The sequence below is a fragment of the Nesoenas mayeri genome (genome assembly GCF_963082525.1).
Source record: "Nesoenas mayeri genome assembly, chromosome: 10".
Classification (NCBI taxonomy): domain Eukaryota; kingdom Metazoa; phylum Chordata; class Aves; order Columbiformes; family Columbidae; genus Nesoenas; species Nesoenas mayeri.
The window spans coordinates 21,993,124-22,017,567 of record NC_137560.1 but is presented as its reverse complement, the minus strand read 5'-3'; the positions used below and the strand labels follow the sequence as shown (position 1 = coordinate 22,017,567).

General features: G+C 44.3%; 1 protein-coding gene across 4 annotated transcripts; it reads right to left on the bottom strand.

The window, feature by feature from the left end:
* Nucleotides 1–4,856: 4,856 nt before the first annotated feature.
* SEC61A1 (SEC61 translocon subunit alpha 1) lies at nt 4,857–22,737 on the bottom strand. Of its 4 annotated transcripts, none has more exons than XR_013922556.1 (13): nt 22,644–22,737; nt 21,121–21,188; nt 20,403–20,468; nt 20,222–20,300; nt 19,219–19,350; nt 18,170–18,279; nt 17,809–17,962; nt 16,646–16,806; nt 15,797–15,994; nt 15,207–15,398; nt 13,506–13,582; nt 12,236–12,483; nt 4,857–4,928 (listed from the first exon to the last, which is right to left on the bottom strand). XR_013922556.1 is itself a non-coding variant. In XM_080350514.1 (13 exons), exons 1-13 carry the CDS (start codon nt 22,648–22,650, stop codon nt 4,905–4,907), a joined length of 1,371 nt encoding a protein of 456 aa, XP_080206640.1. In that variant the 5' UTR covers nt 22,651–22,737; the 3' UTR covers nt 4,857–4,904. The 4 variants fall into 4 exon arrangements, 3 of the variants coding, with proteins under 3 accessions (XP_080206640.1, XP_080206638.1, XP_080206639.1); XM_080350514.1 differs by having other exon boundaries at nt 12,236–12,338; XM_080350512.1 differs by lacking the exon at nt 4,857–4,928 and having other exon boundaries at nt 11,520–12,338.
* Between the last annotated feature and the right edge of the window lie 1,707 nt (nt 22,738–24,444).

The window sequence follows — 24,444 nt, the reverse complement described above, 5'->3', positions numbered from 1 at the left end:
TTCACTTTTTGATTAATGTTCTTCCAAACTTTCCCTGGCTCCCCGCGCTCCCACTTTCTGTCACCCTTCTCATTACAGATGTATCTTTGCATCGAGGAAAAGCAGGAGGAAAAATTGTTCTTTCAGGGTGACAGCTGAGCGAGGGCTATATTATTAAAGGTACCAATCATAGGTGCCGAGCTATCATCGCACGATGAATGCTCTTGTCAGGAGCCCGTGGCTCGGGGGAGAGAGGGAGGGAGCGAGGTGGCGGGACGGCGGCTCCGCGCTCCTCTCCTCCAACACCGGCCACCTCCGCTCGCCTGAACTTGGACCTTCCGCCGCGACAATTTCTCCGGCCTCGACAGCACGATTAATTTCTCCTGCCCTCGGCGGGGCCTCCGAGTGCGCTGGAAGTCCAGCTGGCCTGCTGCTGATAAGATGTACCTTTTGATTTGTTTTGTCTTTGATTGCCTTTTCTGTCACCTACAATGGCTGGCCGCCTGGAGACCTCCACATCGCCTGACTGACGGATCTATTTATCTATAGGCTGCTCCCCGGCTTCTCCTCCCCCCTCGCTTCCCTCCTCCCCCAAACCACCACCTTGTTCCACTGAAGTCCCAGTCTAATAGAAGCCGTGAAGGCTCATCCACCATAAAATACATCTGCCATCCTCCTTCTCTCCAAGATAAAAGCCTGTCAGTGTTACTTTCCAATTCCAGGCAGCTTGATTAATGGTGAAAAGCCACTGCGAGATCGACTTCTGGTTTTTACAAGCGCTGTCAGCCGGCCCAGGGTTATGCGAAACACACACTCATAGAAAACAAAACAAAATGAGAAAAGGTTTGGTGGGGAGGGAGGAGAGGGACGGGAAGGAGGGGGCGAGGGTAACCAAATCATATTAGGCTCAAGACTAAATAAAATAGGAACCTGGAGCCATCAAATCCCTGTCAGCCGGGTGCAGAAATCCGCTCTGCAGCTCATTGTACCAAGGCAAATTATGGCAATAATAAATCATTGTTGAAGGAAGATTGTTGATAATTTTTTTTTTTGGATGGTGGCATTCAATAGGGGCCCTGGGACACCTGCCACCAAGAGCCAGAGCAGGTTATTAGCCTGTCACTCAGCCCTCATCCTGCACGGCACGGGGATCGCAGGCGCTGGGGCTGGATGAGGAGTCTGGAGAGAGAGATATTTAAAAAATACATAAAGCAGAAATATTCCTATAGGAAAAAAGAAAGTGGAAGGGTCAAAAGAATTACAGCATTCTTTGCAATGATTGTTTTTTAGAAAGAATATTTTACAGTGGCCCAGCCTAGTGGTGCTTCCACTGCTCCATGTCACCTGGCACTGAGACACGGCTGGACCATGGGGCACAGTAACGCCGCACGCTCTGGAAAACACTGGAAAAACAGCCCGGAAAAGAAAGCAGAGAATGTTCTTGAACCACCAAGGCCTGGCTTGAATGGTCAGGAATGGAGTTTCATCAGGCTCAATCCTATGGTCATTCACTGAGCATCTCTGTATCTGCAGCAAGTTTCCCATCCGAGTTGATTAATCCCAGCGTTTCTTGTGTGACGAGGTCTGGCGGGGTCAGGGGAGAAGGTGCAAATCGCCTCACAAGATAAAACCGCATCCCTGCTTCCACCACACCAGCACAGACAGGGCTCAACATCATTTTGTCCAAACTGGAAGGTCAGGTCCACCAGCAGATCCCATCTCACCTCTATCAGCGCAAGGAGAAAGCCAGCGGGGTAATTCCCAGTCACCTCACACAGAGACCCTCCTGCTCACATGTAGGGTGGTGTGAAGACCAACATACCATATTTGGCTCTTTGGGACATACAAGGTTGCCAGCCTGGTTCTTGGCACCAGGTACCAAGTTATTTGACCATTATATGCTAGTCTGGCCATGGTCCTTCAGTTTACCTTTGTTGCCTCTTGAGACACCACCCACACAAACTTCTTTGAACATCATCTGAATCCTTCAATTAATACCTACGACCCAACCACCTGGTACCTCACAGGATAACAGCAGTCAAAACCTCATCTTACACCTCAGCTGGATGAGCTCAGCGGGATGATGCCATTTAAATGAATAAATGACACATCTCTCATGTGCCCCAACCCCATTCTCCATGATTGTCCTGGCTGCAGGGGTTGCCCAAGCAGAGACATCAACACCCAACTTCTCTAGCATCTGGTGGCCACCAAGGTGAGGAGGAGCTCAAGAAGAGTGGAGTGAAACCACAAGTCTCTTTGCAGATTGGTGTCCCTCGAGCTCGACCATCTCACTTCAGAGATACAGTACTGGGGGGACAAGGAGATGGCAGAAGGGACTGAAGGAAAGGGGCTGATAAGCAGGGAGCAGACAGTGCAAGGAAGGATGACAAACTGGCGAGGTAGAGGAAGAAGATAATGGAAAATTCCCCAAAAAATCACGTGAGAAGAAAGTGTGAGGAAAAAGAAGGAAAATCTAGAGAATGAGGAAGATAAAGGGTGAGGTAGAAATACGCTAACAAAATGAAACAGAATGCACAGAGAGGAGGAATAAACCCCATGTACAGTGGATGCAACCCCAGAGGAAGCAAGAGGAGAAGCTGGAGAGAGACGGGGTGTTTGGAAGAAAGCTGTGGATTGCAATAAAACAGAAGGGAAAGAGACAGAGGAAGAGCAGAAAGGCAAAACGGAGAAGGCGAAGGAAAGAAAAGCACCCCGAGAGGATGCAGCAAGCTCCCTGGCAAACCTCTTCTGAGAAAGCTGATGCCAGTAACAGAAAAGAGAATTTAAAAAGAGACCATTGAGTATAGAAGCAAATCCACCAAAACCCCAGGCAGAGGTTTTACTTCAAGTCATGAATTAAATCATTGTGTTCAGTTTGTATGAGAGAGACCTCCACAGCCACACGCTTTCCAAATCAGTGTGCACAGGAGACCTCAAATCCTGCACCCCCTTTCATCGCATTGTTTGCTCAAACAGCTTTGTTCCCCTCCATTATCTTACTAGCCAAAAGCCGTCACAATTTGCTCCCACCGAAGCCTCTTTCCAACACCTCACCCACACATCTGCGGCACCAGACCCGCGTCACCCGGCCAAGGAACCGCCGGGCAGCGGGGACACGGGGATGGGGAGGTGGGCTCGTTCCCCCAGCCGGGCTGCAGAAACGCGGGTACAATGTCCCCATTGTCAGAGCGCTCCTTGATCTTCCCGACGTACGTATCGATGATGAGAGAGCCCCGGCAAGAGCCGTCAGCGGGGCCCGGCCCCGCGCAGATGTGAAGGGCGGCAAACGAGGGATGACAGCAGAGAGAGATGGGCGGACGGAGCCAGCAGGTCGGTGAGCAGCAGCAGGTAGAGCCACCACCGCGTGTGCTCGTCGTGCAGAGGAAACCATCGCAGGCTCCCTTTGGAGCAGGAGAATGAGACAATTTTTCCATCTGGGTGAAGTTAATGATTTCCACACTTAACAGACCAGCTGAGAGAATTGTGGAGTTATTTTGGTTGGAAGAGACCCTCAACATCATCGAGTCCAAGCATTAACCTACCCCTGGCACTAATCCATGTCCCTGAGAACCTCAACTCCACATCTGTCCAGCCCTCCAGGGATGGTGACTCCAGCGCTGCCCTGGGCAGCCTGTTCCAATGCCCCACAGCCCTTTGGGGAAGAAATTGTCCCCCAGATCCAAACTCAACCTCCCCTGGTGCAACTTGAGGCCGTTTCCTCTGCTCCTGGCGCTTGTTCCTGGGGAGCAGAGCCCGACCCCCCTGGCTCCAAGCTCCTTTCAGGCAGTTCAGAGATCAGAAGGTCTCCCCTCAGCTCCTGTTCTCCAGCTGAACCCCCCAGGTCACACTAGTGCTAGATGGGACCAGCTTGAGCACAGTGGACACATCCAAAGCCAACAGAGATGACGGCATCACGGGCTCATGTTGCCACCCCAGTCCTACCTGTGACCACCCGTGGGGGCTGCACCTCTGCCGTGACATCGCCCCAGCTCTAAAGCTTGCTATAAAACAACTAAATATTTCAATCTGAGTTATTTTAAGTTTTAAAAGTAGGTCACTATAATCCCCATTTATTGCTGGCCAATTTTATTGTCAGTCCTTAATATTGCTCTCTGTTAACTGCCTTATAATGAATCTATATTGAAATCTCACATACTTTTCCCCCAGCTTGCTCTCTAAAACAGAAGTTTCTTGCACAACTGCATTATTATGTCTGGTTTTAAGTTCTACTTTAGAGCCACAAGATATAACCTTCTTTTCTATATGCACATTAGCAGAATTGATGTTTTTTCTTTTCAATATATTATTCCCTCCTATTTTAGGGATAAAATGTTTCATTTCTGTGTCAGCGCAAGAATCTTTGCATGCAATGCAATTTCATTCCTAACGTGTGCTGTATTTTGAATATGACACAGTAAAAGAAATAACAAGCATCTCATAAATATGACTGTTTTCCGTACGCTATCTAACGGTACCAAACACCATTTTTCATTGTTAGGAAAGCGAAGTTTAGCTGCAACAACAACTACGGGAGATATTTCACTTTTCCTAAGAAACTCGGGGGCTTGCTTCTAGAAACAAGATTCTCTCCACTCTTTAGTTCATTGTTGGTTTGTTGGGGTTTATTTTTGTGGTTTGATTTTTCATTTTACAAGTTTCGGCGTCTTTCTCTATGACAGACGCCCGTGCGGGGCTTGAACGCCACGTGCATTCAAACCTGGTGGGCTGCTCCCTGCAAAACCAGAACACGGGCAGGTTCACCACCGGCTTTGGACTTTGAGCAGAGGAGCCGGCGGAGCGTGTCACATATTCACACGGGGATTTGCACACTCACACAGTGACAAACCTGGGAGGATCCGCACGCCCGTACTTGCCGCTATCGCACCTTTTTCCCCCCGATGCAGCGCAGCAGCTTCGCAGTGTCACCAAAGCCACAAACTCACCATCTGGACAAGCAGACAGAGACGGATTGTGAGAACCGCCTGATCGATGGACCTTTTGTCCAACTCTTTATCACAAACAACAGAAGCTGCGACAACCCAAAAGTATATTTAGGTAAATAACAGGAACCAGAGATCCAACTGCTCCCCCAGCACCAGAGAAACATCTTTTGTGGGTCCCAAGCGGCGGCTGTTGGAACCCCCAGCCCTGCTTCAGCCTGTCCTTTTATTAACCCAAATTCTCTGCGAGTCAGAGGGCTGCGCATGGTTTTCCAGACCGCTGACCGCAGGAGTGATGCCCTCGGGCTCAGTATTAATGGTAAGAACTCCAGCAGCAGCTCTATTGAATGGCTCCGACCCCTCTGGACATCTATATTTTACAACTTGGCTACAGGTGACAGACACCTAAGATTAGAGAGACTGATAACTATATATTCCTAAAGGGTCCTGTCCTTCTAGATGGACTTTTTCAGAGGATGAATTTGTTTTGTCTGATCCAGAAGGCAGGATCCACACATTTCATCACTTGTCTTCAGAAACACCAGCCACCCTCCCGCACCCAAAATCAGGGCAGGGTGACCCCGTCCCACCCAGGGGGCAAACAGGCAGCAAACAGCAATTAAAGGCCCATGGAACACATGCATAGGAGAAAGTGAGAAAATTAAAAACAGGCATCCAGGAATTGCTAAGCCTTTTGGACAGAAGTAAAGCAAAACAGTTTTACACGAAGTCAAGTGTTCTTGCTGTTGTGAGGTGAAAACAAACTGCGCGAAGCTCATCTCACGCCCTACGAAAGGTCACGTTGGACAAGCTCGCAAAGCGCCCATATCCCATCTGACTTGGGAGCCAAGAGCATCAGGCTCCGCTGCCTTCCAGGAGACGCGTGTGAGCTCAGAGCTCTGAGACACAGTGAAAAAGGCCAATTCTGACCCACTGCCCAGCTCTCCGGGCATCCATCCTGCTCCCCAAACCCCTCGGGTCTTCCTACCACTTACAGAGGCATTTGGCAAGAATCACATCAGGCTCCTGCCAGAGGATTTACAAGAGAAAGGCAAAGCTGCCCTGTCAGATCTGCACTTTATTGCTGCAGGAATTTCGCAATATTGCTCTGCGGGGTGCTGGAACAAAGCAGCATCTTTCCAAATGCCAGAGGTACCTGCCGGGAGGGCTTGGGGTGTTCACTTGGAGCACCTGTGTCTGCCGGGAAGCACCGGGACCAGCTGAGAACAGAGATGCTGCGGTACAGACACCGTGCTCCAGCCAGGACCCTCGCACTGACCACCTGTATCTCCCTACAACGTTTCCTTTGGTGTGGTTTTTATTTTGGTTGGTTGGTTTTGGCCTCTTATTTATTTATTATAATTCAAACTGTACAATCTTTGGAGCCAAAAGTATCTCTGCTGTTGCAATTACAGCCAGTACTCACCAAAACAGGCGAGCTCATGCAATACTCCCGCAATACAAGTAACAGCTGAGAATCTACTTCATAAAAATGGAAAACCTATTTGCTCTACAAGTAAAGCTCTTCTCTTTGCACAGATGAGATCCTCCTGTCACCCTTCCAGCATAAAGCATCACGAAAGCTTCCAGCTATCCGCTACAAAAAGGTAGATACAGGCGTTTCAAGCTAAATAAAAATGACAGCAATGTATCTCAATTGCAGACAGTTGTGTTAGACCTCTGGCTCGCGTTACCGTGTTCCACCATTAAATTAGATAAGCCTTATCCCAAATGTTGGCTTCTCTCTCCTGGCTGTTACTGCTTAAGGAATGGGAGGCACTGTGATAAGAGGTGGTTCTTTGCTACCTACCTGAAGAAGTGACCCCCCCACTTGAATAAATCTCTCCTCCTTTCAAGAGTTACTTAAAACAAGAGGGGCCAGGTTGAAAAAAATGCTCTTCTTATCACTAGATCACTAGTTCAAGCTCCATCCTCAAATGCCCAAGATAAAAGTGCTTGGAAAAGGGATTAATTTAACAAACACACTTCCTTGTCTTACAAGTTTCTACATGTGCAGAATAGGGAGAACACTTTGTGTAGTGGAAAGGGAACACCACACCAGGCTGGGATCCCAAGGCTGAACAAAACATCGATTTCTACAGTACACAGGTACCCTGGGCCTTCTCTTACCGGGGAAATCCAGTGGGCAGCAACCCCTTTGCAGTTCTAATGACCATCCCCATCAGCGCAATGCACTCACAATTTGTGGTCAGCAGCTTGTCAAAATCCTGGAGCTCAAGAGCGTTCTGAGATGCAGTTGAGTAGAGACTCATCACATCCTGGCTCTACAAGGACACATCTCCTCACCAGCCCAGCTCCTGCCTTACTCACCCACCGCTGCTCCCCAAGCGATGGCTTCTCACCAGCACCCACGCCTCACCGTCTGCAGCTGGGATCTGCAACCCCAATCATCAAATAATCGACCACACTTGTGGGCAGGGTGAGCCCTTGGGAATCCGGCAACAACTCCTTGTTCTCCTGTTGCCGAAAGATCAAGCTCTTTAAACAAAAATAAAACTTGCACTTACACAGTGAAGTTAATCAAGCAAAACCTTCTGCTCACTGTTTCCTGCTCCTGTGTGTCTGGAGCCGCCTTTTGCTTTTACAGAGATTTGCACCACAGCTCTAGAGACACGAGAGCTCTAAGAACATCAAATGGCTGAAGATGTGCTGAAGATTGAAGTGGATAATACTCATCTCAGATTTCAGGTAGCTAATATTTCCCCAACAGGGCTCACACAATTTTTGGAACCATCTACTTTACCCTTAATATTTAAAAAGGGGAATCTGGGATTTGATATGTGCCGTGTATCCTGATTTTCTCCGATGCAACACAAAAACGTCTGAAGCAGCTTTTTAAAAGTTTATATCCTGACTGTTGCTCTATTTGTTCCCTCTATTTTAAGCTCTTGGGTATTCATGTTGCTGGAATGTTGACTGGCCCAGTCTTCTCATTCTCCAACATGAAATATCTCAGAGCAGCCATCCCAACTCTGACCTTGACAGCGATGACAACGTCTGTCACGTCTGTGCTCACTCACCCCTCTGATTTGGCTGCCAGCGGAGGTGCCACTGTCGGGTATTTCCGTTCTGCCAAGCGCTGCCAGCTTGGCTGGCGTCACCGCAGCCACAGCCAGAGCATCGCTACAACCTGGCCCGCACAAGGTTCCATTCGAGCAGATCCATCCCGTGGCGTTTTATAAACCAGGAGCTTGATGTCTGGCTGACTAATTAGGTCCCCAGCTTAGAATATGGATTTTGGTTTTAAATGCTTCTTTTCTTGCCTTCTTTGCAATCCTACCGTCTCAGCCTGGGCTTGCATTGCATAGTGATATTCAGCACACCAAGTGGCGGTGACAGCAACCGCCCCTTGGCACCCAGCATGCCTGAAAATATTAGAAAATACTATCAATACTCTAAAAAGAGGAGACAATTTTCAGCACTTCAGCTTAAAAACACCTCAATTCTGGCCCTGATTCTACAAATAAATACTGGCGAACCCAGTTCCCAACTTTGTACGTTGTACGACAGCCGGCAGCGCAGCAGCAAAGGAAGAACACGCGTTTGGAACAGATTTACCAGGCATTTTGCTGATCCAGGCTGCTCTGAGCTGCAGTGTAACATTGCCACCAGGCGGGCAGGCGCTCGCCGCTGGTGCCAGCGCCACCGGGGCTGTTTCAGACCCAGACCCCAAACAAGCCGGGTATTGTTTGAACACCTGCACACGTCCTGGGAAGGGGCCAGCGGTGCCGCTGGCCGCCGCTCAAACCCCGACCTTTTTAGGCAGGAAGGCGGCGAAGGCTGCGGTTCAGTGTCAGAAAGCTGGCAGAGGGAATGAGAGAACAGCAGATCCCGCGCACCGGGCCAGCTTCAGAAATGTCACTGCTCTCCCTGCTTGTGCACTTTTCTTTACCGGTGACAACACCCTGTGTTTGGAAAGACTCAAACGCTGGTCCGGCACCCGGCGATACCTCAGGAAGCAGTTTGTAGCATTCGCGGCAGCGAGGGCCGATGGAGGAGCTGTCAGCCGGGTCACAACGCGGCCGCACGCTCTCAAAAACCCGCGTGAAGCTCCCAGAGCTCTGATAAAACTGAAGGCCACCTAAAGCTTATTATTCCTTGCTGCAAGAGAGAACAATTAGGAAAAGCAGCTAGCAGGCCTCTCGGCTTCCTCCTCTACAAAAAGCTGGTGGAGAATCCAATTCCCAAATCACAGCCTGTTACAGTACAGGGTGATCCCCAGAAGTGATCAAGGGAGCACGGCCATGAAACGTTTCACAGGGTGAAGCAACAACCTCTACAGTTGCATCTGAAAGGGTTTTTTCCTTTTAAACAAAAAAACCCCGACAACAAACAAAATGTTAAAGGAATTAGAAATATAAGTCCCTTTGGCTTCTCAAAATTGTGTGGAGATACGATCTAGGAATAAGTGAACTGGAACAAACAAGATGATTTTTCAGGCTTCCAGAATAACGGTGACAGGGACAAAATCAAAGGTCCTGCACTCCAGTGCTGTGGGATGAGCTTTCACATGAGATCTACGGTGCACAAGAAAAGGCTTTGCAAAGAACTTTGCACTGAAAATACCACCAGCAGAACCAGGGTCTGAAACGTTACCGTGGTGCTGGTATTTCACCTGGTTGTCTCGCGGATAACTCATCGTGTGTGTGACGACACAACGTTCCTACAGCAACCAAAGTTACTATTAGTGCAGGTTTTCTGGGGAGAAATAAACCAGCCAGGGAGAAATCAAGCTGTTGTTTAAAACAACTTCATACGTGACCAAAACCTCGGACAAGCTTCTTGCATAAATTTGCTTTTCAAGTTTCTTTCTGTTCAGGAAGAAGACACAATTTTCCTTTACTCCAAGTGAAGTTTAGAAACTCAAGAGGGCGAAACAATAATTGGTAATATCATCAGCTGAGTTTGCCGTGTTACTCCTATAATGCTAGAAAACAATTGCCACTCTACACCATATGAAAATACAGTTTTTGTTAAACTGGCGCATCATTACCTCACTCTCCCACTATTTACTTGTGCAGTGCCATTTGAATCACGACTCTTCCGGAACAGGAAAACCCGGAGGAATGGTTCAGGTTGTGTAATTTTGTTAACCTATTGTTGAGAGAAGACCTTGGAGCAGATATAATTTGTCTTTATTTTACGCTGATGCTCTAAAAAGCTGTTTTGAGGGATCGCTTTCACAGTCTCTTGGGCAGGTGATGTTATTCTACAAGGGTTAGAACTGTGACAGTATTCAAAGCACCAAAAGCCAAGCATTAGCTCCAAAGATGTACTTTATTTCGTTATAAAGCAGATTGTTTAGGCATTATTTCTTCTTGTGAACATCCACTGTACGATCAGCAGGTCCTGCTCTGAGGACATAGCTGCTTGATAAGAGACAAGGATTCCAGCATTAGACAACAAAAATACAGATGCGTAGAATGAGTGCTGCTTGGACACTGAAGAGCCAACGGTCTAAACCGCAACCGGTTCAAACACATGATGTGACCAAAAATACAAGTACAGCTCCAGCCCAGCCAGAACCGTGTGCCCAAAAGTGGAGTCCATTGTATTTTAACACAAAATTTGTACTGGGCTTCCTGGAAATAAAACAACGAACATCCTCAAAGCAGAAGAATCACACCGTGTTCCATCCCTCTCCTTTTAAACTCACTTTTAAACCATCCCTTATTTCACACCGAATTTGTGCTGTGCCATACTACTACTTGAGGAAAGACAGAAAATCATTGAATGTAGTGTGAAGTAATAGCGAGTGGTTGGTGGTGGCTACTTTATCCCAATAAATCTTCCTTTCCCAATTGTGATCCTCACCCCCGGCTGTGTCTCATTCCAAATTGGCAGATTTCTCACACATTCGATGTTTGAGCTCAGTGCATTAACAAAGGCTTCTGGATGTCAACTGTGTCCCTTGAGTACGGAGCAGAGTCTCAGCACTCCAAGCAGAAACAGTAATTCATACACTGGCAGCCCAACATGCAAAAATACCCAAAGACGTGTTGTTGCAGTGGAGAGAAACATTCCAACGTTTTAAGTTTCCACGTTGTCCAATACTGATTGAGGAAAAACACATTTCCAAGACTCACGCAAATATTTGCATTTGGTCCGAGGCACCTGATTAGTACTGACGATCTAAATTAAAATGGAGCATTAAGTATGATTCTGGTCCTTTATCTAAAGCTGGTAGCGTCTCCAATCTGAAGGCATGATCCTCAACAAAGGAGGAGCCCAAATGCCTTCTGATCAAGCACTTTGCCATCCGCCATTCAAGTGAATGAGATTAAAGGATGGAATATCCTTCTATGGAAGCAACTTACAGGAGTTATCTAGATCTATATCTAGAGATACAGACCAGTAACACACATTCTTTTCACACTCCAAAATTCACTAGGTATGAGTAGTCAGATAACATCCTGATTGCTACAAGACCAGAATTCATCATCAACAAGAGAAACTCAGCTTTAGCAAAGAGCACAAGCAGATTTGCATCTAAGCAGCCGTAACATCCAGTTCTTTCAGCGAGCATCAGAACTACAAGTACGGCCGCTAACGACAATGACAGCTAATTAGGTTTCACTAAGCTGCCAGTGTGACCAAGTTTCAAAGCGGCAACTCCGAGGCACAGACTCTGGCAGAATCTACACTGACCTGAGTTTTCTGCTGATGGAAGAGGGATGGTGGGAAAGAACACGGTCCTGCCTAACACAGAAAGCTGACAACAGTCTCAAGCCAACGTTCAACCTCTGACAAGGGGTAGTGTAGTAATGACAAGACAGCAGGAATTAGAGATATCATTTAGTAAAAAGAAACAACTGCCTCCCAAATCTGCTGTACTGAAAAAAATAAACAAACACAAAACCGAACATATGGAACACTGTTTGTGCTTGGAACCGTCATTATGGAACATGAGCATCAGAGGGAGAGGGTTTTCTCACCACTACTGCAAAGGAGCTGAAAAAACCATATTAATTGAAAAAATGTCCCTTTCAAACATTCCACCCTCCCCACAATTATTTATTGAAAGCTGTAAAGGCTCCAGGTATACTAATGTCGAAAGGGGCTCAAAAACTTTCAGTCGTTGAACTAAACCCAATTCAGAAAGCTGAGTCTCCTCACGCAATTAAAAAACAATTTTCTTAAAAAAAAAGTCTTTGCACTTGTTCCTCAGCAATTTATAAAATGCAAACAGTATGCTAGAAAAGTTTGAACATAAGGGAATGCACTTTGGAAACATTATTGAAGTATGTGTTCCTATAGAATGACATGATCAAGTTTACATTACTTCTTTTCACCTGACTGGCTATATTTGGAGAATGCTCCTCCCCTCTTTCCTGGGTCCATGAGAAGCCAGGTTTAGAAAAGCAGAGCTCCCATACTGCCAACTTCACTCTGTTCCTTTACAAAAATTTCAAAGTACTGATAAATGATAGTGACAGCGAGCAAAATTCCAGTTCCAGACCCAATTGCCCCGAGGAAATCTGCCAACACAGAGAGGGCACCGATACAGAGGCCACCGAACGCCGCGGCCGTGGGGATGTACCTGGAAACACAACACGAGAGGAGAAAACGAACCATTAGAGTTTGCTCAGGATATGAAGAAAAATACTAGGGCTAGTATTTATAGATATATATGGGATCTATGGAAAATACCTAGATCACAGGCAGGTGTTTTTCTAAATACAATCCCACTGAGAACTGAAAGAAGACTACAGAGATAATCTAACCAGATAATCTAACAAATAAAACCCCAAAACCAACAACAAAAAAACCCCAAACAAACAAAAAACACAAGAAAACAAAACACAAACCACAAGAATGAAACTAGGTGAACTGAAAAAAGTCAGCAGCGGAATAGACTCTTCACTCATGGGTCTACCGGTTCAAGACAAGGAACATACAATAGTGCCAGTTCACTAGGTAAGGATATAAAAAGTTCAACCTGACAGGAGGGGAAAAAATACCAAGCTGAGAACATCTTAACAGTTTGCCATACAATTAAGCACAAAGATTAAGTTTATGGCCACCAGCTCAAGTCATGTGCAGATGACTGCAATCTAAAGTTCCAATAACATTTCTGTAACACGAAGGGTGAGTCCTACCCTGCAATCAGAAAACCTACAGACACCATGCCCTGCTACCTCTGCATCTAGGAGATTTAATTCCTTGCTTTAAAAGCAAGGTCTGTGTGAAAACAGTACTCAAAACATAATGGCACGTTAAAAAATACAGTCAAAAAATGTCTGACACACTGACTTGTGTGTCAGTTTCAAATAGCAAAGTACACTCAAATGCTCATCATTAGCTGTCTTATAAAAACAGAAGAATATAACAAAAGGAAAATACAAGCTGAGAATTTAAAGCACATTCTCTAATTGTAACGCAAGAATACGCTGTAAAGTGCAAGTGCAGCCATTCATGAGAGACAATATTCTATGTCTCACACATGTAACATTGAAGCTGAAAGAATATCTGTGTTCTAGGGTCAAGAAATGGTAACTCAGCCAAATTTGCAGTGTGTTTCCCCACGACACTGTGTGAACAGCTGTGAGATGTGCAGCTCACCTGTTCAGTTCATGTACCATTGAAGTTTCTCTGTGGCCTCGCATCACCATTTGTTGTTCTTTCAATTGTTTGGCAACCTGGATTGAATCAAGAAACAGAGCAAGTAAGTTTAGTGTCATTTGCCAAGGCCATGGAACTTAGTACTATAAAAAAAAACAGAAGCAAGACACTCCAGTAAATGATTGTGGTTTGAGTTCTTTTGGGGTGTGGGGGTTGTGTTTTTATATTATTCATCCAAGTTTAAAATACTCAGTATTTTAACTTCAGATATACTGCAGTCACAGACACTTTTTTGCACTGTCAATTATGCAAAGCTTTTTGAATAATTCCAGTCTTGTTGAGAACAGGAAACCCTGGACATTGGTAAGATCTCAGACACACAATTCGATTCCTGTTTTGCCACCGGCCTTCTCCTGGTCAGGGTTTAGTAGATGTCAGCAAAACCACCCTGTGAAGCGTCCGCTCCCGCATTCCAGTTCCCCACACTCAGTTGAGCAAACTGTTTATTTGTGGGGCCGTTTGAAACTGTGCGACTTAGGAAGAATCCCTTCTTGGAACATCATTTTTAAACTGGGTTTCCGCTATTGTACAAGGTTACAATTGATCTCTGCAAATGTTGTACTGAGAGGAACTGAAACTCTATCAGGGAACTTCTAAAGCTGAATCTAATGTATTAAAGAAAACACACTTTCAGATGATTAAGCTGCCAGTTCTCCACTATACTGTGAACATTTAAGTAATGATTTAGCAATTGTTATTTTCAACCTTCTTTACATGAACTTAAAATCATTTTCTTCAGTCTTAGGGAAGTATATTAAAGTGTTAAAAGCTGTATGTTGTTTTATACTGAAAGAAAAATCTGGCTATAGATGGCTGTGAGTGCCTCCCTGCACGCTGACAATAAGCAACCAGATGCAAGCCCAAAACAAGGGAGCGCTCACGCTGTTACAGCAACTGTGCAACTATTACATCTTTGTTAAAGAATGGATTAAACCATTCCATATGGCTGCTAAACTTGATTTCCTACCCAAAACCCACACAATGCAAACATACCACGATGACAACTATTTTCCACGCTGTTTTCCAATTCCAGTTTCAGAATGAGATAGTTGCTGAATATCAAATATCCTGTGGCAAACGTGAATCTTGAGAAGCTGGGCACAGGTATGTTAATGTACTGCACTATATTCCCTGTTATCAGTGCTCCTAAGTTAAAAATAACAACCTCCAGTTAATCTTCCCCAAAAGAAATGAGAACTCTCTATGCCAGACAGGGGCACAGAAGTTTTATCTGCAAGTTCTGAAGTGGCAGCTGCCTTGCACACGGTGCATCCGTCATTTGGCACTGGAAGAGTTTCTACCTTTCATGTTACCTCCCACTGATCAGATGTTATATAGTGATGTTTAAATTTTCCTGATGCCAATGAAAGCAATTAGTTGGGTTTTGTTGTTTTCTAAAAAGCAATGAAGAAAACAGGGCAAAAATGATCCCCATTCTGCCCCTATTACCAAAAAAAGGACAAAACCTCTTATTTCTAAACACTCTTTCTGAGCCACAACGTCACCATTCACAAAAATCTTAAATGCTACCAACACGATTACCAGCATAATAACCATTTCAGAAGAAAGTCGGTCTTATTCTTAAAATAGCCCATCTATTTTCACCATGTGAACTCACATAAGTTATCATTTTAAACTTACATCTTTGGCAGAGGAGCCAGAGACTTCAATCCATGTCTTGGAGAAGAAAGCACAGGAGCCCAACATAAATACGATATAAACAACTGCATGGACAGGATCTTCTAACACTGAAGAAAAGGACTCCGGAGGTGAGAGGTAATAACAAAGTCCACCAACAGGATAAGCACGAGCAGGGCCTCCAGATGACGTGTCCTAGAAGAAGGAAGCAGGCGGTCACCAACTTTCTCACTATTTCTTAGCTATTAAGTTTATATCATCTTCAGATGGCTGTATCATCACCGCTACAGCAGCACCCAAAGGTGCAACTTTACTACCACAAGCAGTTTCTAATGTGGAAATGGAATACAACAAAACCCAGCAAAAATACCTAGGGCAGCAAAGAATAGCCCAAGGTAAATGGAGACTTAAAATCTACACTCATCACTGCAATTCTCATACTCTGCCATTAATTTAAATTACTAATCTAGGAGTTTTGGTGTACATGACAACCTGTAGAAATGTATCTTAATGTTTAGAGAGACCAGCTCTTCAACTACACATTTTAAGAGTGCTCTTATAAAGCCGTACGCAAGGTCAGAAGGCATACTCACAGACCAAGTGCCCAGCAGGCTAACCAGTAAGTTGCCACTGAAACGAGCAGAAAGCATCTGGGAGATGACGTACAAATTTGACACCAGGGCAGACTGAAGAATAATGGGAATGTTGGAAGTATAGAACAGCTTGATGGGGTAGGTGTTGTACTGGCCACGGTAGCGAGCAGATTTGATAGGAAGATCCACTCTGAAGCCCTGAAAAGTTTTCAAAATAAAGACCCCTGTTATATCTTGATATGAACCCACATTAGAGGTCACACATTGCAAGTGCAAGGTCTTGACAGCAAGAGAAAAAAATCCTGCAATCATTTTGTGCACAAACATGTATGATACCCAGAGGATTATCCATCCAAACGCTTCTGTGAAGAGCCTGGAAATGTGCACAATTGTCTAACTCACACATATAAGGAGGTGTGAAAGATGAAGACATCAGAAGAAATCTGAAGCTTCAAGGAGACCGGACATAGCGTCCAGGAAAAGAAACACTGAAACTACTCAAAACTTTTGTTATTCTGCAGCAGTTTGCTGCAACAAACAGTAAGAGACTTACAGGCTTAAAGACTCCAAAGTATTTTCCAGCAAAAAGCAAGAGCATTTGCATTAGGCAATATCATATATACACAGTATTTTTTTCAGAGAACCAAGTATGCCTCAAGTCTTTAGCCTAGCTACAGTAAGTATGGGAAGTGATTTAAAGAAACTAGTATTAAATTAACATCCAGATGTTGCAGGCACAAAAATGAGTCTTCTGAAGGCACCAGAGAAGTGAAAATATAATTTCCTGTAAAAGGAAGCAGATTACAGATCTACTTCCATAGCTTTATAACCCTCTTTAATCCAACTGACCTGGAAATAAATCACAATAGCAAAGACAAAGATGGTGGCAATCAGATTCATAAGGTTGGGGAGATTCTGGCGGTAAAAGGCCTCTCGAAGAGCTCTGACTTTGTCTGTACGAGTAGCCAGAAGATGGAACAGAGCGATGATGGCTCCCTCGAATTCCATGCCTTGGAAAGGAAAAGAAAACACAAGTGAGTCGTGCTGTGATTATCTCCAAATTTCAGTGCTCTGTCCCATCAGGCACACTGCTGAAATACAGCATGCGGAACGGGATTTCTCCAAGTCTTTTGCATCTTGAGCACACACTTAGAATTCTACTACTGTCATCCTTCATATTAGCCATGTTATTTCCAAGATTATTTTTTAAATCCCCCTGTAGTGGTCTAGAAACTAAATCATAACCCAACAGGCAAACGGGATAACTTTATTGGTGTCTAGAAAGACTGACGTTCACCAAGTTATTTCCCTCTTTCCTTCTCCACACTATAAAAAAAATAAACCAAAAACCAAAAAAAAATGAAGGAGGCAGCATGCTTTCTAGTGTCATTCACAGCGAGACACCCTAGTTATTGTTTGTATTACAGCAAATGTGATAATCTCAGTTATGTTTCCTATTATAAAGCACCAAACAGGATCACCTCCTGTCAGGTTTGGAGAATAAGGTGTTTGGGACAAAGAGTAAGACTTGCAAGGAGCAGAAAGAAACAGATTGTATTTGTCAGTAAGTTGGGTACAACCGTAACACGAGGGCACTGTACTATTGTTGAGTTTTAATGGAGGCACTGGAAAAAATTCAAGTTCAGGGAACATCTTGTGAGATACTACAAAATGAAAAAGAAATGTCTTTGTACTCGCACCGTGCACACGAGCACTTGCTGTATTAAGTTTCACTATATGGCAACTACATAGCTGAGATGGTAGTAACAGCATTTGCCATTCAAGTTAACATACTGCAAAAAAAAACCCACTTTGCCTTTTTGTGCAAAGTTAAGACTTTTCCACAACTGACGTTTTTCTATTTTAAATGATCACTGTACTATTCTATACAAGAATGTAATGAGTTGGAATTTTAAAAGAATAGTAGGGAGAAGCTACTTGGGTTTTTTGTTTCGTTTGAGAAAATAATTCCATCCTAATGCAAGTAAAGGAAACAGACTGTGCAACATCACCTCGTCCTGTGTTCACAGTGGTGGGGCTGAACGCTTTCCAGACAATTGTCTCACAGATGTTGGTAGCAATGAAAAGAGAGATGCCAGAACCCAGCCCGTATCCCTTCTGGAGGAGCTCATCCAAGAGCAGAACTATCAATCCAGCGACAAAAAGCTACAGTTAAAAAAAGAAAGAAATACAGCATTAGTCTCATGTTCTTTAAATTGTTGTTAAAAAAATAACTTGTCTTAAAAGATAAGAGTATAAAGAGTAAGCAGGCACAATTTGATCTTTTTTCTCTGCATGTGGGGGCAGGGAGTCCATAGGGCTGATCTTTTGACCCTTTCAGAGGAAGAGTAAATAGCGAGGATTAGAAATTACCTGAATTGTGATAAGCAAGCAGATACCAGCACCCATCTCAGATGGGTCTCCATACATTCCAGTCATCACATAGACTATAGACTGTCCGATAGTAATGATCATTCCAAACACTGTAGAATAAAAAGAAAAAAGTATGTATTTGTTCTGGAGATTTATGTTATTGGCAATTATATTATTGTTACATATTGTTATATTCTATAATTCAATATATAATTGAAAGTATTTGTATAATTTACACATTTAAAGTATATATTTCTATATATATTTATAAGCGTATACTACATATTAACTTATTATATCATTCAATTATATAATTTAAATAGAAATCCCTTCTTTGTAAAGAAAGTTGGGAATGAATACGTAAATCACAGGACATTTAAATTCAATGGCAAGTTAAGGTTGTTGTTTGAAATCTGGCACTGAAAATACAAATACACAGACACTTCAGAAACACACTTAAAAGCAGGTGGGTTTGGTTACCGAAGACTGCTTTAGATATTGAAACCTGGGCGGGAGTTAAGATATTACCTTAGCAATTTAGATTGTTTTTTTTCAATAAGCACATCAGTAAGTAGCATGGTACAGCATCAAATAGCTAAAAATGTGAGGATTCTTTAGCTAAGTCATTTATTGACTGAGCACAGAGATCTCTTATTGCTGAGAAAGACCCACGCTGGAAACTGCAAGGTAAAAACTACACCAAATATCTTAATCGATATTAACTTTTTTTAGGTTAACCCTGACCATCACAGTTCAAAGGCTGGTCCCCTAGTCTCTGTATTTCTTAGTTTACCCAATGCCATTAGAGCAGCAATGCCAACTGCACCGGTACTTTTCCTTTTCAAACCTTTTCGAAGCTTAACAGCTAACAAGCCAGAGAGCAGTCAGTAAAAAACCAATGAAACACAGGAGTCTGTAGCACAGCATAAACGCACCACATGACAGAAACCCAGATATCTGACTCCAACATTCACCACGTAGTGAGTTTACACTTATTTGCAGGGTCAGATGCACTAAAACATCAGCCTTTAGTATCAGCCGTTACTCACGTTTCTGTGCTCCGTTGAAGAGAGCTCTGTCCTTCGGGGTGTCACCAACTTCAATGATCTTGGCACCTGCCAAGAGCTGCATGATGAGCCCAGAAGTGACAATCGGTGAAATGCCCAGTTCCATCAACGTACCTGCAGGTGCAGGGTGAACAATGAAAGAAAATAATGGGATGTGCTGTACCCAGGTGCCTTTGAAGTTCCAAGTTTCTTTTTTTCCACCCTTTACATGACGATGGAGAAGATCTAAAACTCCCAATCTCCATAAACATAAAAGGTTTCGATGATATCAGAAGCTTGTTAAAGATCAGTCTGATAAGTAAACTTCTCAGTACCTTAAAAACTGTGTTTGCTGAAAAAGACTTTTGCTCTCAGAAAGTGAGGGAGGAATTTGCTTTCTGCCTCTGACAATCAATCACTTTATTATTTGTAATTTTTAATAGGAAAATCCAAATTTTCTTCAGGATTGCCCCACATTCCATGCATATATGCACATCTCATCGTGATGTGAACTGACAGATATCCCAAATTATATCTAATGACAAACTGAATTTAGAGAACTGTCACAATTTTTAGTTCACACCTGCATTAAAAAGCCTCTGTAAGAAACTGACGTTTCGATAAACTACCATGAATTTTAATATTCTGTGAGACAGAAAACCACAGTATAAGTATTTGAAACACAAATCAAAGAGATAATCAGAAGACTGCAACAGCAGCAATGCTGGTAACTAGGAACTGTCTCTCCCCAACACTTTTCCCCCAAAATGCTCCTTAATTTTTGTACAGATAATAGATTGCATACAGCCAACCATAAACCCATTTTGTCCACAAAATTGTGCTTTTCCCAGTGCTACATTGGGTTGTGATTTTACATAATATATTAAATGTCTTTTCCCTCTTTACTCTGGTTTTTATCTTCTTTAAAGCAGAATGTAAGGTAAGAATGAGTCCAAAAATGTTGTGGTCCAAATTAAAAACTGCCCTCCAGAAAGACGAACCATACCTCTATTTGATGCCAAAATCACTCTCATCCAGTAGAAAGGATCTGCTGAGTCTGACGACATGATACCAAACAAGGGAATCTGCATTTCCAACCAACAGAGGAAAATGGCATTTAATTAGAGACTTTGTAACATCCTCTAATCATCCCAGCTCTTCCTTAAAAACAAGGGAAAGAATCATACCTGGCAGCATACTAGGAAGATGAAGAGTGTGATAGCTGTCCATAGCACCTTCTCCTTAAACTGAATCTAAAGGAAAAATATAAAAAATTAACAACAACCAAAGACAGTAAAGCTGTCGAGATAACAAGGTCTAGTCAATCAGGCAAACTCCCATAGTAGCTACAGCTCACGTTATTTTCTTGTGAAGGGACCAAGTACAGGATATCCTAAAGAAAATAAGTCACTCTTCATCCTTTTTGTACTATATGAAGCCAAGGAAAATAAGCTTTATTGAAACGTTAATCCAAATAAATAAGCTTATGCCAATGGTAGGTAATTCTAGCACTTCACAGAAGTAACTCTTACGTTTTCATAAAAAAGGCTCTCTAGTGAGAAAAAAATAAAAATACAGAGAAGCTTATTCTAGCAAAGAATCTTAGATTGGAATGTAAGAAGCCAAGATTTTCAAGTTGCTATTTTAAACTACTCCTTTCAGTGTCTCACCACTCACTGTTATGGCATAACCACGTCTACACAACTGCATTTATCAGCAAATATATTCTGTATAAGCATATTCACAGTACAGGATGTACTAGACAAGCACTCTACTGAAAACCATCGTGCCTAAAACTGACATTCACCCAAGAAGAAAAATAAAAGAAAACCCCACAAACGCAAACTAAGCTGTAAACATTTTATATTACACAAATACAGAATTAGGACGAGTTTATTAACTTACCTTCCGTTCTGGCTTTTGGATTTCAGGCAAGATAACACAGAAGGGCTTGATTACTTCAAGAAATTTTACTGTAAGGAAATGAGTTAAAAGACAAAGTGAACACATGGATACAAAGAACACTGAGAAAAGCTCAAGTAAAATTGAATTTGGGCACGTATTTTAGTCACACGTTCTCCTATGAGCACAGATTTGATTTGGAAAAGAATTAATGTTAAACTTCTCAAGCCAAACCTAAGGCTGTATACATATTTTGGACTGATGTGAATTTAAAAGTGTGCAAAGATGCAGAAGAAGAACTGAAACTACTGGTGAGTTTGCACTTCTCTGTTGAGAGCACCCACTTCATTGTCGACTTCCTAAGGCTTTCAGACCCGCTCATAAAAATTATTTACTTAATTTCAATCAATTAACTGCCTAAAACGTTACATTGGACTGTGGTTTTAAACTTAAATTGTGATTCTCTTCTACATCTACCATGATACAGAGATTGACTAAAATGCTTTCCAAGCAGCTCTTCCTCAAGGTAGCAGACCCTGGAGATCCATCCGCTTGAATTCCTTCTGGACTGCAGATCCCCCTTTATAGTTTACCCTTGACACTGTCATTGAGGTTTTGTCTTACGGCGTTACGACCAGTCAACAAGGGGACAACACGGCCCTCCCCACCTCAGTACCCACTGCCTGGGATGGTCGATCCTGCCCTAGAGCACCTGCCATAACCAGGGAATGGGCATTTACTCCACCCTGGGGAGACCACATCTGAAATACTGTGTCCAGTTGTGGCCCCTCAGTTCCAGCAGAACAGGGAACTGCTGGAGAGAGTCCAGCGCAGCCACCAAGATGCTGAAGGGAGTGGAGCATCTCCTGTGTGAGGAAAGGCTGAGGAGCTGGGGCTCTGGAGCTGGAGAAGACGAGACTGAGAGGTGACCTCATTCATGGTGATCAATATGGAAAGGGTGAGTGCCAGGAGGATGGAGCCAGGCTCTTCTGGTGACAACCAGTGACAGGACAAGGGGCAATGGGTGCAAACTGGAACGCAAGAGGTTCCACTTAAATATGAGAAGAAACAACTTCCCAGTGAGGGTGGCAGAGCCTGGCCCAGGCTGCCCAGGGGGTTGTGGAGTCTCCTTCTGTGCAGACATTCCAACCCGCCTGGACACCTTCCTGTGTAACCTCATCTGGGTGTTCCTGCTCCATGGGGGGATTGCACTGGATGAGCTTTCCAGGGCCCTTCCAACCCCTGACATTCTGGGATTCTGTGATTTCACTGCGAAAGGGAGAAAATAATTCCAGAGGGAGCCTCCAAATCAGAGCAGGGGAAACCCCCACAGGACTGGGCGCGGAGAGGCCTGGACCCAGATCGGGGCGGGAGGGCGAGGGCAGCGGCCGCTTAGAGGGGCCTGGAGGCGGAGGAGGGATCGGGGGGATAGGGAGGGCCCGTCCCCAGGTGCCTGTGAAAGGGCAGCGGGTGGCCCCGCCGTCCCGCACCCCGCGCAGCCCCTGTCCCCGGTCCCCGGTACTCACTGCCCATGGCGGCCGCCGGACGGGAGCGCGGAGAGATCGGCGGCCTCGGAAAGACACGTCAGGGCTCGAGCCCGGCCGCCCCCTTCCGCTTCCTGCCACGCGCCGCGCTCGCCGGGCACCGCCACTGCGCAGGCGCCGTCCCCCAGCAGCTGCCGCCCTCCGCCCTGCGCCTACAACTCCCAGCATGCACAGCGACCAGAGAGACTCACATCCCGCGGAGCGCTTCCTGATGCTGATTGGCTCTCCGCGAGCCTACACAACCAATCAGATGACGAGGTGACGCGCGGCTTGCTGGGAGTTGTAGTTTTGACCCCTCCGACCGCCATCTCGTTCAGGTGTTACCAGATATCGTGACGTCGGTTTAAAATTCATGTGAAATAAATACATAAATTAACACTTAAAATGTATTTTCTGCTTCAGTGTTTATATAGAGGGATGTTTTAGGCCTTTCTGTGCACTAAGAAGCCGCCTGCACCCACAGCAGCGGGTGGTGTCGCAGAGCCTGAGGCTGGTTTAACACACATAAAACATGAAATATCAGTGAAAATGGGAAACATTGTGCCGTGTGTCGCTGTAATCACCCAGGAGAGCCAAAAAGTGAGAAGTGCTCACACTGACTTAGTGGTGTTTTTTTTCCTGGCTTTTATAGACGGACTTATCACTGCTCTGTAAAGTAAAGATAAACGGTAGTTAGGGAAAAGCAAATAAAAGTGTTAATGCAAAGCAATTAGTCAGCCTTTGTCTCTGTGAAACCCATAATGGCTTCACAAAACTCACTGTTATTTTCTAGGTACTTAGGTATGTGTTATTTGATTATTTGATCCCTGCTTTCCTGAGATTAGCTTTAAAAGACCAATCCTAATTCCTATTCATCTCCCTGTTGGTTTTGCTTTGGTTTTGGGTTTGTTTGGTTGGTTTTTAATTGCTGGACATCATATTTGCCCTTCTCCAGGCTTCTGGAACCCTGTGTCTCCTCAAAGAGTTACTGAAGACATCTACAATGGGTCTGATAATGGTTTACTTCTTGTCCACAGCAGCTTCATTTCAAACATCCATCTCACCAAAACTCCTTTTAACTCGCCCATTTCTAATTGGAGATAAAGCAACTGCTTTCCAACCAACATGCCATGTCGCAGAGTTGATCTGATAATTCTTTTTATGAAGGAAAAAGGAGACGCTCTGGCTGATGTTCCACCAGGTCTCGTAGCATCTGTGGGCTGGGATCGCTAGAGGGCATTACAGATCTATTTGTACATCTGTATAATACACACGTGTCTATATAGACACTCATATACGTATGCGCACGAACGTTCACCTCACAAAGCAGGGCTGGTTCGTATTTGTAGGATCCCGTAACAGCAGCGGGGCTTTGCGCTCTGGTCCGTGTAACCGCACGTTCGTGTGCAGTCAAGATGTTTGCGGTACAATCTCTGCCTGTCTAACCACGAGCTGTAAAGAAGGGCGGCTTTGCTTCTTCTGCCTGCATGAAATGTCCGCAACTGTGGAGGCAAGTTTTGTCACTGTCACTATGTAATTGTTATGGTGCGCCCGTCCCATTCAGGACCAGAAGTCCTTGTGCGGAGTGCAATACAGACACTCTCCACAGTCCTGCAATGGGAGATGCCATGTGAAAAGGTCTTTCTATGCAACTGAAACAATTAAATAAGTGAATTAATTATTTTTTCCTAGCCCAGGAAGGTTCCTGCATAGAAGCAGCGTTTTAAAATGTACATTTCTTCTAGCCCAGCCGATTCCCAGTTGAAAAAATACATTCTAAAAGATGAAACCTGCAGTTTCTATA